We start from the raw sequence: 15,205 nt of genomic DNA, 5'->3' as shown, positions 1-15,205 counted from the left end.
TTTAAAATATTTTTTTCCTAGTTTGTGGTTTCACAATTTATGGCCTTTCCATTTTCTTTCTTTTTTTTTAATATTTATTTATTTATACAAAAACTGGGATACAGGCTTCAGAGGGTGAGAGGAGGAGGGTGAGAGAATTCAACAGAGAGAGCAGGGAGCAGAACAGGCAGACTGATTGAAGTACACTGCTGAGGGGAGCAGCAAGTGAGACAGGACAGGTCTGCTGCGCCATGTGGGACCCTCGCCGGCCAGCCGGGATCGAACCTGTGCTGCAGAGGCGGAGAGCTTCACAGTGCTGTGCTCAACCCGTTGCGCTACCAGGGATGCCCCCTATTTACATTTTATAAAATGTAATAATATCTACCATGTTTGAGGCTCCAGTTGCAGTTCAAAGCACTTGTATATTTCCTTTAAATGTATGATGTACATATTAATATTTTTTGCATGTAAAAGTAAGGAAACCAAACATAAAAGAATTAGACAATTTCCGAAGGTAATAGAAATAGTTATGTGTGGAAAGCCTTGAATGTGGACTTTTGCGATCTGACCTGGGAGCCCATACTCAACTTATCAATCTGCCTGAGGCAATGGACTGGGGTCAAAAGACTGGAGGAAATGAAGAGGTTACTGCCATAATTCCAGTGAGATGGTGGCTACTTGGACTTCACACATTGGTTTAAGATGATTAACTATTATAATAATATGATTAGAACAGCTAATATAGTTTTTATTATAATGTAAGCAGCCGACAAGTAGTTTTCCCATGTGTGTCTGGAAATTTGACATGTAAGAGGTGCATATTCTGACTAGTGGGGAAGGGAGGGTGCATAAAATTTTCTAGGTTTACCGTCACAAAGTACCATCCCCTGCATGGATTAAACAACATACATTTATTGTTGTACACTGCTGGAGGCTAGAAGTCTAAAATCACGATGTTGGCAGGAATGGTTCCTTCTGAGGGCTGTGAGTGAAGGTTCTATTTCAGGCCTCATTCCTTGGCTTGTAGTTGGTCATCTTCACATTTGCACTGTGTCCTCCCTGTGTATATGTTTGCTCTAAATGCTCCTTTTTTATAAGGACACCAATTATGTTGGATTATGGTCCACCCTGATGACCATGTTTTAACTTGATTATCTCTGTAAAGGTTCTATCACCAAAGAAGGTCACATTTGAAAGTACTAGGGTTTAGGAGCTCAACACATGCACTTTGGGCAGCACAATTCAACCCATAATAGGATTATTTAATACTGGCACCATGAAAACTGATTATCAAAATGGAGGAAGAAAACTGGATTTCCTCCCTCATGTAAGTAAAAAATCATTATCTAAATGATTAAAGACTCAAGTGGGAAAGCAGAAATGTTAAAATGTTTATAAAATACATATTCAAGATTCCTCTGTAAAGACATAAAATATGACAGAAAAATGCTGAAATATAACAGAAAATTTAAGTATTTTAAATTTCATCACATTAAAACTAAGAGCTGCTTGTAAAAAGTGATGGCATAAAGAAAAGAAAAGGCAAGCTGTGATTTGGAAAAAGGATGTTTACAAAATATATAACTGCTAGAGGCTTAGTTTCTAGAACACATAAAGAATTAATAAGAACACAAGCAACTCAATAAAAAATCAGACAAGAGACAAACAGGTATTTCATAAAACAAGAAACATCAGTGCAAAGGAAAATATAATTTAGGTCCATGATGTAACATCATTTTACAACCATCTCATTGGTGGTAGTTAAGAAAACTAGATGACTTTAAGCATTGTCTCAGATGTTAGTGAAGAGGAATTCTTAGGCAGTATGAAAGAGTGAATTGATACAACATTTGTGCATTATCTTTCAATGTTGAACATCCTCATACCCTATGACCCAGTAATTTTATTTTTTTATTCCTTTGTATTTATTACTCCCAGGTTGCAGCATTTTTAATTTTTATTTTATATATGTTTTACATTATTTTTCATTTTTGCACAATGTATGCATTTTCATCTTGGTTATAGTCCCCGTACAATTCCCACCCCCCCTTGTTTTGATCCTACTCCCTTCTTCCCCCTCCCCATCCCCCCCCCCCCATAGTGTGTCTCTGGTTTATAATTGCTTCTTGATTTTGATTTTTGCTTTATTTAATTAGTCTTTTTTCCTGATCCCTTATTTAGGTTTTCTAAATTCCTTCTATTAGTGAGACCATCCAGTATTTTTCTTTTTCTTTCTGACTTATTTCATTGAGCATGATCCCTTCCAGCTCCATCTATGTTGCTGCAAATTGCATGAGTTTATCTATTTTGATTATGGAGTTATATTCCATTGTCTATATTTTCTACATCTTCGTGATCCAGTCATCTATTTTTGGGCATTTGGGTTGAGCCAGTAATTTTATATTGGCTATATGCCTTCCCCCAAGAAAAGCTACTATATAAGAAGCCCATTCAGAGTAGAATATTTCCTAAGAACTAAAACTGGAAATAACCCCAAAGGTTATTGACAGAATAATATTTTAAAAATTTTGATATACAAAATTGAGGTATTCTAGAAGTTTACAAATGAATAAACTACTACTGCATACAATAATATGTATTCATCTAATCTTACATGAAAAAAGCAAATTGCAGAACGTTGTTATAAAACAAGGAAAATTAAATAATATTGAATTCATCTTGATATTTATGTGATAAGCAATACAAAATACAAGAGAATGATGATAAACACAATTCAGGATAGTGGTTATCTCTGGTATATCTCAGGGAGCTATGTAGAAGAATGGAATGGAGGCAGAAACAAAGATAGATGTAACTATGTTAATAATATCCTAATATAGTCCTTATAATGGAGTAAATTGCTCCCCCCCTCATAAAGATATGTCAATGTCCTAACACCTTGTATCTCAGAATGCAATTTTATTTGGAAATAGGATTGTTGCAAATGTAATTATTATTAGTTAAGATCAGTTCATACTGCAGTAGGGTGGACCCCAATCCAATGTGACTAGGATCCTTATGAGAAAATGACCAAGTGAGGACAGAGGCAAGGAGAGTGACAGGCGAAGAGGCAGGCAGAGACTGGAATGCTGCATTTACAAACAAGATAAGCTAAATATTGTCCCCAAGTCACCATAAGCTGGGAAAGGAATATGGAGCAGATCTCCCTCACAGTGCACCTAAGGGACTAACCCTGACAATGCCTTTTCTTGGGACTTATAGCCTCCAGACTATTTAAGGCAGGTAGTGTCTGTTTAAGTCACCTGGTTATCAGTACTTTTTATAGTAGCACTAGGAAATTAATGCAGTCCTTAAATTGGGTAGCAGGTGCATGAATGTTAATTTTATGTATGTCTGCCATTCCACTTGAGGATGTTTTTCTATAGAAAACAAAAACTAACTCAAAAATACGCATGCACTTCCATTTCATTGCAGCATTATTTATAATAGTCAAGATATGATGGGTCAATGGTAAAGGAAAATTTGGTGTAAATGTATTGAAATATTATTCAGCCATAAAAAGGAATGAAGTCCTGACATTTGCATTAACATGGACATGATGCTGAGTGAAATAAGTCAGACAGAGGAAGACAAATATTTCATATGAACTAATTTATATGTGGAATCTGAAAATAAAAAAAATACTTTAAACCCAAGCTATTAGATATAGAGAACAGATTGGTGATTGCCAAAGACAATGGGAAGGATTAGGTAGGTAAAATGGATGATGGTCAAAGTATAAATTTCCAGTTATAAAATATTAATAAATAAGTCATGAAGATGTACAAAAGAGTGCCGAGGGGTAGTTATTATATTATATATTTGGAAGTTGTTTAACAGTAGATTTTAAAAGTTCTCATTACAAGAAAAAAATTTTATAACTGATGATGGATGTTAACTAGTAGACTATTGTTCTGAACATTTTGCAATATATACAAATGTTGACGCATACACCTGAAACTAATGGTATATGTCAATTATACCCCAATAATAAAGAGTAATTTGTTGTTCATGCTCTCACACAAATTAGTAGCTTACTACTACTATTTTTATCTTGGTAAGAAGAGATATAGTTGTTTTATACTTTTTAATTGATACTTAGGTAAAATGTATCTTGCTTAAGGAATGGATTATTCTAAAATAGGAACTCCAAGAATACATGCAAACCAGATAGTTTTTTTTTTAAATTGGATTTTAGTGTTTTGAAAAATAAATGAATACTATTTTGAATATATTGTATAATGAATCTTTTGCTGTGACATTGCATTAATAAAGTTTTATTATTTTCCTAACCCTGTAGATTGAGCAGCTGATATTATAAAGTGCTTCAGTGAGAGCTGGAGCGTTTTCAAGATCTCAAACTATAAAGTGGACATGCTGATTGTAGCACTTACGATTTCCACATTTGATAAGTGAACAAGCACAGTCCTAGCTTAGGTTGGAGAAATGAAGAAAACTTCTGTAAGAATTCAGTTCAATGGGAAAGACATAATAAATAGTAGTACTAAAAAATTGCTTTATTACAGAGTTCTTATTTAGATACTGACCATCCAGATGTAATACTTTTCTACTAAGGAAAATATTTGATTAACCAAAAATAATCAATTTCTTGACACTACTCAAGTAACTGTTTTTCAAGTTATGACCATACCATTAAAAAAGAGAACAACAACAAAAACCTTAATGTCTACCATAGTGAAAAACTGCACGATCCTTCTTTTCTATGGTTAATGGCTAATTTATTTTATCTTGCTTTAACATTTTATGATCCTTTTCAATTTCTAGGAATTTAGAGGAACTTCAGATTTTAGAATGGGGAAAAGAGGCTTATTTCTGGGTAGCACTGGTTTTCCACATAGGTGGTGAAAATATTTTACTAAAAATAAAAAGATAAAAAATAGGTTCCTAATGAGGTTTAGCTGGAAAAATGAGACACAATTAACAGGTACAGATGAATATTAACAAAACATGGTTACGGTATTAAAATGGTTCTATTGGTGCCTCCGAAGTGGCGCAGCAGTTGAGCGCTGGGCTGCGAAGCTGCGCGCAGCCTCTGCAGCGCCGGTTCCATCCCGGGCAAGGGTCCCACGTGGTGCGCAGACCTCTCCTGCTGCCCGCTGCTCCCCTCAGCAGTGTATTTCGTCAGTCTGCCTGCTCTGTTCCCCACTCTGGCTCTGGTGAATTCTCTCACCCACCTGTGCTTATGACTGTACCCAGTGCTTGTATAAATAAATAATTAAATCTTAAAAAAAAAAAGGTTCGATTGATAATTACAAATAAAGACTAACTTGATCATAACATGATTTCCATAAAATGCATTAGGTGCACATTTCTTTGGGGAAACATCAATAAAAATTCTCTTATCACTGGACTTTCAAAATTCATTAAAATATTGCTGATCCCATATCTGCAGGGGTCCTTCAAGAATGTTTCTCATCCTTTTCCTCTCACATTCCTTAGAAAGCTACAAACACTGTTCAGTCCTCTAAATGACAGTAAACCCTAAGGCAGTGACTGTTTCCATTTACAACACGTGGCCTGAGTATCTGTTTTTGCCTCCCTGGCGATAGGGGCTATGAAATCTTTTCTCAAATACACCACCTCTTTCTATTTTGTTTCTTTATCCACACGCTGTCAAGACAGTTGTCTAGGTTTTCCTCAGCACTCCAGACTGCTACTTTGCAACATTAGAAATGGTGCCTTTAGTTTGAAAGTAGGTTTATTTTTTCCAAATTATGTTGATCGAGGTAACATAGGTTTACATGTTTGTATATGCTCCGGGAGTTTTAAGTTCAAACTGTTCCGAATGTGCATTTTCACACCCTGTCCCCCACCAGTGCCCCAACAATCCTCCACGATGAAAATGAGTTTAAAAACACAACTTTCCCCCTAAGTGGTTGTCGGGTTGCTAAAAGGGTGCTTTCTGATGCTGTTGGGGCCACAGCACACGAGCACTTTGCCCTCGTCTTTCCAGGTCCGACTGCGGGTTCAGGAAAAAGGGGGCGGAGAGGAGAGAGAAGAGAAAGGGGTGGAGGTCACCGCGCTCCATCCCGCCCAAGGCGCGCTAGCTCGGGAGGGATAGGAGTTGAGGAGCGCGCCCGGCAGGTTCAGCTCTGGGGGAGCGCGCGGAGGGAGAACGGCGAGACCCTACGGGACCCGGGGCAGGCGCGCAGCTCTGCACGGGAGGAACCCGCTGCTGCTGCGGTGGCGGAGCAGAGCCGGGCGCGCCATGGCGCACCGGGTGCGCGCTCACTCTTCTGTGCCGAGAGCTCTGCCGGCGGCCCGGGATGCCAAGGTAACTACCCCTCCAACCGCAGGCTCTTACTGGGGCGCCGCGGGATGAGCTTTAATCACTCCAGCACCGGGACACCGGTAGCAGTTGCAGTCACCCGCGATAGAGGACACGGTAGTCTGCCCTTGGCGACACGTTGAGATCAGATACCCCAAGCTGGGGAGACCCTCAGAGAAGGGTGCTCGGCTTGACTTTTTCCGTTTCTGAGCTGAGCTCATTGGGGTCCCGGTGCAAAGCGGTCTCTGGGAAGAGGGAGACTGGCAGAGAGAAAGATCCCTCGTTTCCTGCCGGCTACAAGTCAAGTCCCACACCCAAGCCAACGCTGAACTTTAGCGCCCCCCGGGGTGTGAGGGAAACTGGCCCCTCTGGCTTTTGAGCAATTGCACAAAGTTTTAGCAAGCTAGAAGGTTTGGGCGGGATGTTGCAAGCAGGGGCGTGGGGGCGGAGGGGTAGTAACCAGCGAAAGTGGAGCTGTGCGTAAGACTTGGAGGACGTGGCCGCCCTTGGGACGACTTGGGGCCAGAGGTGGAGGGAGGCGGGGTGGGAGTGGGGGAGCCTCTAGGGCCCATCCCAGGAAAGGGTGGCTCCAGAATCCCCAGCCTCCCGGAAAGCTGCTTGGGAAACGCCAATCGAATTAGCTCGGGGACTGGGTGACTGCAGTCCTGGATCTCCAGTGTCTGTGACTCAGGCTTCAACACACTAGGGAAAGCGACAAATAAGTACTTCTCACTGGATGTTACTACCCCGAGGCTATGACTTAGTCAAGGGCATCTAAGCAGACGTGCAGAGACAGCAAGGTCCGCAGCCTGCTCTGTCACCGGCCAGGGTTTCTGCACAGGTGGAAGCTAAACCAGAAAATCTTCCTAGAGACTCACCTCTTTGCTTCTGCGGGTCACTGATGCATGCAGTTTGCTGTCAGTTGATCAACTTGATCAAAATAAAATAGTTTCGAACTTATTCAGAGAGGCCCACTTAACATCAGGGAACTTGTTGGTCCACTTTGCCTCTTCCCAACGTTTAGAGAGGATTGTCTTTCCATTTGGACAAACTGGTAGTTCACCTAAGGAATGATTTATGTGATTTGTGGTTTGGGGTCAAAGTCAGCATCAGAGAAAAAAAAAAGCAGAAGCTTTAAAAGGTCATCTACACTATTTTGCTTAAGAAACTTTATTGGGTTAAGTCTAATCTTCTTAGTGATTTTATAAAACTTGAAAGTTGTAGGGTGTCAGTGAAGTGTCAGGAGGAGAAGGTGCCCATTTGTAGAGGATCCATAGAGTTAACCATGGGGTCTCCAATTTGGCAGCTTCTTTACCTTCAAAATGAAATGTGGAACCACAGCAGATGTGGGCTGTTTTCAGTATGATGCAACCTTGCTTATGATAGGCCAGATAAATCTGATTCCCACCACAGGGTGCCGGGGCGCTTCAGTCTTAAATGTCAGATGAGCAGTTTATACGGTGCTCATAATTCCTCTGTCTTTATGCTACAGATGTCCGGACTGCAAGTCTGCAATGTTTTGAGAGGGAGATGACTTGAGTGATTGGCTTTTATCTCCACAACAATGTCCATGAACAATTCCAAACAGCCAGTGTCTCCTGCAGCTGGCCTCCTTTCAAATACAACTTGCCCAACGGAAAACCGGCTTTCAGTATTTTTTTCAATAATCTTCATGACAGTGGGGATCTTATCAAACAGCCTTGCCATTGCTATTCTCATGAAGGCATATCAGAGATTTAGACAGAAGTCCAAGGCATCGTTTTTGCTTTTGGCTAGTGGCCTAGTAATCACAGACTTCTTTGGCCACCTCATCAATGGAGCGATAGCAGTGTTTGTATATGCTTCTGATAAAGACTGGATCCGCTTTGACCAATCAAACATCCTTTGCAGTATTTTTGGCATCTGCATGGTTTTCTCTGGTCTGTGCCCACTTTTTCTAGGCAGCGTGATGGCCATTGAGCGATGTATTGGAGTCACCAAACCGATATTTCATTCTACGAAAATTACATCCAAACATGTGAAAATGATATTGAGTGGTGTGTGTTTGTTTGCTGTTTTCATAGCTTTGCTGCCCATCCTTGGGCATCGAGACTATAAAATTCAAGCGTCGAGGACCTGGTGTTTCTACAAAACAGAACACATCAAAGACTGGGAAGATAGATTTTACCTTCTGCTTTTTTCTTTTCTGGGGCTCTTATCCCTGGGTGTTTCATTTTTGTGCAATGCCATCACAGGAATTACACTTTTAAGAGTTAAATTTAAAAGTCAACAGCACAGACAAGGCAGGTCTCATCATTTGGAAATGGTCATCCAGCTCCTGGCTATCATGTGTGTATCCTGCATTTGCTGGAGTCCGTTTCTGGTAAGAGAGTAATGTTTAGACAATTTCTGACTTCTGTTTTTTCATGTTCAAGACAGGGTCTGTTGTAATTTTCAAAATTGTTAGTTAGTCTTGATGGGAAACAGTGTTCAATTCTTTTAAATGATGAATTTTACTCCTACTCAAAAGTTAATTTCAGCTTTAAGTTCTGGCTTAGAGTTCATCTGTTTATGATACAAGTGATTATTTCTCCTCAAGCCCTGAGTTAAAAGAAATGATTTGCTAAACATTTCTAACCATAGGCTTACTGTCTTGCAGTGCCATGTAAAACAATTTTAAGGAAATAATATATTTTTAATATGTTATAGTTTCTAAAATGTGGGAGGGGAGAGACCATATATAATGTTATTGAAATGGACTTCAGTAAGTCTTAGGAGAAAGTCACAAGGGCTTTTAATTGATAGACATGCATATTAGTGCCAGGGGTCTTCAAAGCTTAGAAAGGAAGGTGGTGAGTTGAAATAGTTGGATAGTTTGGGTAAATAAATCACTAGTCTACTAACAGAAGAACATGCCAGCTCATCTTGCAGGCAGATGTGATTGACAGCAAAGGCAGGAATCCTCCTCTTTTCATTTTATTCTCCCTTAAAAGCCAGCTATATTTGACAGCTTGGTATTTTTATTTGGAAGTGAGGACTAAAATTAAGGAATTAGCAACAAACATAACAAGCATAAGTCATTCATACTACTTTTCACATAGAAGACAAAAGAAAATACTTACAATTGATAATTATGAACTTAACTCCCTTTAAAACTTTGTGCTGGAAAGAGTGACAACTTGCCAGGAAAGAGAAACAAGTCCTCTCTGTAGGTACCAACAGCAACTAGATTGTTTTTATGCTGTTTTCTGTAACAATGGGAAAAGGGTACACTTGTATCCATAGAGGGGATGCAGAGCTGGAGGTGAGGCAAAGGATAGAGACAAAGTAGACATAACATGCTCCTTAGTGTGAAGGCAACTCTTACAAGTGCAGCTTTCCTAGGCCGTTTTTCAAATATTTGCTCCTGATACAAGAAAAGTTTGTAAGGACTGTTGTTTGCAGACATGTCCTATGCTGGCAGATTTTATTTTACAACATAGTTTATATTTTTCAGTATTTGTTTTCATAATATTACTTTATAGTTTGAATAAACTTTTTGAATTATTAAATCATTTTGCAATTTCCCCCCCCTATAATCCCGAATTGGTCCTAGGAACGCAGCCAAGGGCAGCCTACCTGGGTTGTCCATGGCAGTCAACAATTTGAGGTCTGTTTGTTGTCAGTTTAGGAAGCCTAAGGTGTCTCATCTGTGCTCACAGCATGTGTGTTTTTTGTTTAATATTTTATTGAAGTACTACTGGTTTGCATTGTTGTTAGTATTTTGGAAGTGTCATTGTTTGAATCAGAATAGCAGCACCATAAATACTTGGAATTACTTCAGTGTTCATTCTTACAGAGGTTAATTTATGCAACTTGACAAAGGCAATTTCCTTGAATACTCTTTTTCTTTTTTTCCATAATCTTTGAAATAGAGGAGCTTTTTTAAAGTAAAAGGTGAGTCTGCACAGAATTGAAATTGATTTGGAAGTCAGAAAGGGAATATGAAGATGGTGAGAAAAGAGTTTTAAAAAATTTTGTTTAATATTTAAAAAATGTTTAAAGAAATTGAAAAAAATGAAGATCATAACTGAAGAAACCTTGTGTAACAATGCCATTGTTAACAAGAGAGACATAATCTGGACAACTGAAGTATATGCTGGTGCTTTGCTTTTGGTTTATCCTCAAATTTTGGCTTCCTTCCCTGTTAAAATAGACATAACATGTATTTCGAACATATTTCCTAGTGGAAACATAATTTCTCTTTCATGAAATATTTTCTGAGTTCTACATTCTATTTAACTATGAATTGTTAATACAGCTGTGACATCAATGTATCAATACTCCTCAATGCTTTTCAACTTGAGCCTTATTTCTGTGTTAGAGGAGTAGTAAGTGTTCTTCAGATATTCCTTGATGGACTGATAGGTTGAGTTGTTTCAAGCATTCTTTGCATTCTTGGTTTCTTTTGTGGAGACCTAGGTCTTCATGGCAAGTTCTAGCTTAAAGTTTTATAACTTTAGTGGTTTGGACACAAGTGCCTTGGGCACATTAGTTTAAAACCATCAGATAACTCTAAATGGAACCCTCGTAAAAAACAAAAAACAAAAAAACAAAAACAAAAAAAACTCAGTCTTGGAAATGCCAAGGTTACTCCTGATACTATTATAGTGGTTCAAACATTTCTCCTTTTTCCCTTTAAATGCCTAGGAGGAATTGCATCGATGTAAATGACCATCATTCTCCTGTTCACACCATAATTTAAGTGTATTTAAAAAAAATACCCCTGAAATCATTCTTCTGGATTCCCACAGGTGTATTATAACATAGACAGCTTCTAGTGCGTTGCCTTCCTTTAAACTATATGCCTTCTCTCTATGACTGATTTATATGAATTGTTGGATTTGTAATTTGAATGTCCATCAGCACACTCTTGGACCTGCGTTCTCTGTCATCTTCAAGACTCCAACTGAAATGAATGTACAGATGTAGGCACTAAAAAGAGGAAATGAGCAATGTAATGATATGTTTGTGCTTGATAGTATAGATAGCACAACTACTTATCAATAGTGGCATAATTTTTTCAAATGATTTAAATTTGTAGCTGATGATTAAAGGGATACTCTTAATTTTATGATTGAATTTTAACCAATGCAAAGGTAAGAATGTCATGATATTTGAATTTACTCTCTTTTTAAGGGATTTTTTTTTTCTTGAGTAGCTTTAGATTTATAGAGAAATAAATGGGAAACACAGAGTTTACATATACCTCTTCATGTCTTATCCTGTCCATCATACTTGCATTGGTATGGTACACTTGATAAATATATGCTGACATATGTCTGCTTATGATACATTTCAGTATTATATAGTATAGTTTAATTGTCTTAAAATTCCCCTGTGGTATTTTTTTAAAATGTGTTTTCTTTTTTCCAAAGGGGGGAAATGTATATTTGTTTTTAGGAATTAAGATTTAGAAATGTAGTCCAGTCATCACATTAACATAAAATATAACATATTAGTGGCTTCTTAAATTTTATAGTATCTGGGTTTCATAGTTTTAATGTCACTTAATTACTTAAGTTTTATGCCATTTAATTACAATGCCAATTGAAAAATATGGAAAATATAACAGGCACTTAATAGTTTACAATTCCATTAACAATTGGTTAATACAAAAATCTTTGAGAATCAAATAGCAATTATAAAATACATGTCTTAGGTTAATCACTTTTCCGTAATCAATGTCTTGAAGACGTATTTTTTATGTTTCTAGAAGGGGTTAAAAGACATTTCCTAGCACTTCCAAGTCAACATTGTCTTAATATTCATTGTTGCTGTTTTTGTACAAGTAATGGTTCATTTCTAATGTTCCATTTCTAGAATATGTAACCCTAAAAGGAATTTATTGTTATTACTGTGCTTATTTCATTAGTTTGGCAGAGCAATAAATACTTGTTGACTGGTTGACTGTAACTTAAGTGGCATGAATGTCAAGAGATTGCAAATGATTGACCAACATGTGAATTCTGAGATTTGTAAGTAAGAGTTAATTAAGCAAATACTGAAACCAAATGCTAATTTTTAATCTGTTCCCCAAGTCAGCAACTGTGGGCTTATGACACGATTAAACTTCAGCAATCTTTTACTAGAAGGTCATACTTTTGTTTACCTTCTCTTTAAAGATAGAGGATCATTTTGAATTGGGAAAAGAAGTATAAAGTTTATGAAGAAAAAATGATTTCTATGTAGGTGAGTTTACCCAAGAAATGTATTCTCTTGCATACTCAGTGTTTGAATTTGATTTTTTAAGGTTGTTACTCTTATGTAATTGTTAAACATTTGGTCACTAAGATGTTTGTCAGATGTAAATCAAAGAACTGGATGGCTAATTGAACTTGGACTGAACTACTAGAGGTATTAGCATCATAATGAACAGGACTTAGAGAGCTAATGGCAAATGAGGGAGCAACTGGACATCATAGAACACTTTGACCATTAGAGCAGATTGTTTTCTTTGAAAGGTTGGCTCTCATCATCATGTTTAAGAATGTGTGATAGAAATCTGTGTGTCGATGTATCTCATGCACTTCTTATTTCTACTCAAAGATGGTGAATGGATGTACATTGATAGGATTTAAGTGAAAAGGAAATGTGGGAAATATTATAGCATGTAGCTATATATGTATATGTGTAAATCATTTCCAAAATTAAAAAAAATAATCTGCCATTGGATCTAACTGTACCTAATGACATGGATTTCCAAAATTAAAAGCAAAATGACTCCTTTATAGTTTCATATCAGATTTTGGAAAGTAATCCTTCTGCTCTTTTCTTGGTTTACTGCTTTTAGAGGATAGTGTCACAGAATGTTTTAGCTAGCTTCTCTTGTGAAGTGGAGGTGCTCCCTTTTTTGGAAAATGGAAGCAGCAATGATGTTATCTGGACAAGGAACAGATGATGCCTGTTTTCTACTTCCATGAAATTCTTAAATGACTTAGATACATCCAACTTAAATGTTCATACTCAGAAGAAAAGGAATGTTTTAAAGTTATATTAATGTAGTTTGACTTAGGAGTTGGGCTGCTTTTGCATTTGGGAAAAATGGTCTGAGGTCTATGACAGTAGGTGGCAAAAGAATGATTCTAGATGTGGGAGCACATTCCTGTCCCTGAGCCTGGTTTTCTCTTGCCTGCGATACTTTGCTCCACACCCATGTGGTGCTTTTCCTTAACCTCTCTTAAATGTTCCCTCCTCTATCTAAGCTATCTTAAAAAAGGTATTCTTTCCTTCCTTTGCTTTATTTCTATTCATAGTACCTAGCAGCAGTGTCTATAACATTTGTTTGTATGTTTGGTTGTATTTTGGCTTCTGCCTCTAGTGTATAAGCTCTTTGAAGGAAGGGAACTTGTTTATTGCTGTTTTCTCAGTTACTAGACCAGTGGCTTTCCCATAGTGTGGTGAATAAGTATTTGCTAAGTAACTACCATTTAAAGGTGAGTGTGGTATTCAGATACAGCATTCATTTCTAGTTTGGACTCTGCTTACGATGTCAGGACTTGGTTGGCTGGCTTCAGGGATGTTTCTAACACTTCCAATTGGGATTTCGATTGGAATGGTATGAAAGGGTGAAGGGAGGTTCCCTAGGAATATTAGTTGGAAGAGGAGTCTTGAAGAATTCTGAATCTAGTGCTAGAATTTAGGAATTTTGTCACCATCCAGAGGAATTTCATAGGTATACTAGGATTGCTATTATTTTATTATGATGATAATAAAAACAAAGTAATTGTTTTTATATTGTTTATATGCTAGTTCCTTCTGTCAGTCTCAGTGGTCCTTTATGGCAATGTTCTAAGTTACTGGTTGTGTTTTAGTTTCTATAAAGAGTAGGCCATGAGCCAATGTTGGTTGAATGAATAAACAAATGAATAAAATTTTGAATGGGAACTATAGAAAGTAAAGGAAAAATATAATAAGGTGATATAACTTAGTCAACATGATTTTTGCCTCATTATCTTCAACATTATCCATTATCTTTTCTCATCCCTCCTACCCCAACACAAAGTGTGGAAAAGTACCCAGTAGACTATGGTGGAGATCTCTGTGTGCCTTGGTGTGGTGTATGTGGTATGGTGACATACACCTAAAAGGCGCTATCCTATCCATCTGAATCACACATGGTGTTGTTAAGCCAATGTTACCTCCAAAGAATGTATTTCTTTTTTGTTGGTGTTTTATTTTTAAGGCGATCATGTCAGGAAAGAAGAGGAGGAAATTTATTTGGTAAATATCTCAATATCTCCTGAAATGTTTATTGTCATAAAATAAAATCTTTATGTAAAAGTTATGTAATCTTTATGTAAATGTTGACATTTTTCTATAATGGGGTTGCTTACCTAAAAATTTTAGCCGCTGATTGAATGAATACATAATTCTCAATTAGTATTGCTAATTAAAAGTTTGGGTAGATTTTTATATTAACAGAGGATTGGCTTTATAGTCAACAGAACTTTTTAGTGGACAATGGGATATACCACCCAAATCCAATTGTGGGTGGGTCTTGCATCAGCTAAAGGGTGCTGCCTCACCCATGTTGTGATGACTCCTCCACCATTAGCCTATACGCCTGAACAACTGGATGTGAGGACACAGAGCACTTGCCCGCTTGCCTCATTTGGGGCATTCTGAAGGCCATCCATGCCTCAAAGCTTGCTGTTGACTTTCTTACAACTGCATCACAGCTCCATTTTTCTTTCTCTGCCAATCCTGCTTCCCTTCCACTTCACGTTTCCCAGAAAACTTCCTGCATGCAGAACTCTTATCTCAATGTCTTTTTCCTGAGGAATTCAGCTTAAGACAATCTTGCAGAAATCCATTTTTTCATACATTATCTAAATATAAAGTATATTACACATAAATTTATAGTGTGATTTGCAGAATACATTGAGCTCTGTATAGGCCTTCGGCATTGAACTAATT

The 15,205-nt window shown here is 37.6% G+C and overlaps 1 protein-coding gene across 1 annotated transcript in view; it reads left to right on the top strand.

The window, feature by feature from the left end:
• Positions 1 to 7,832: 7,832 nt before the first annotated feature.
• PTGFR (prostaglandin F receptor) overlaps positions 7,833 to 15,205 on the top strand; it is a gene marked incomplete at both ends in the record, with an annotated part of 42,574 nt that continues 35,201 nt past the window's right edge. Inside the window, one exon of the mRNA XM_084241591.1 lies at positions 7,833 to 8,630. Coding sequence (XP_084097717.1) covers positions 7,833 to 8,630 — 798 coding nt within the window. The remainder of the gene's footprint in view (positions 8,631 to 15,205) is intronic.

The sequence above is a fragment of the Talpa europaea genome, assembly GCF_964194135.1.
Source record: "Talpa europaea genome assembly, chromosome: 9".
NCBI lineage: Eukaryota > Metazoa > Chordata > Mammalia > Eulipotyphla > Talpidae > Talpa > Talpa europaea.
The sequence above is the reverse complement of the archived record's forward strand: the minus strand, read 5'-3'. Positions and strand labels throughout refer to the sequence as shown.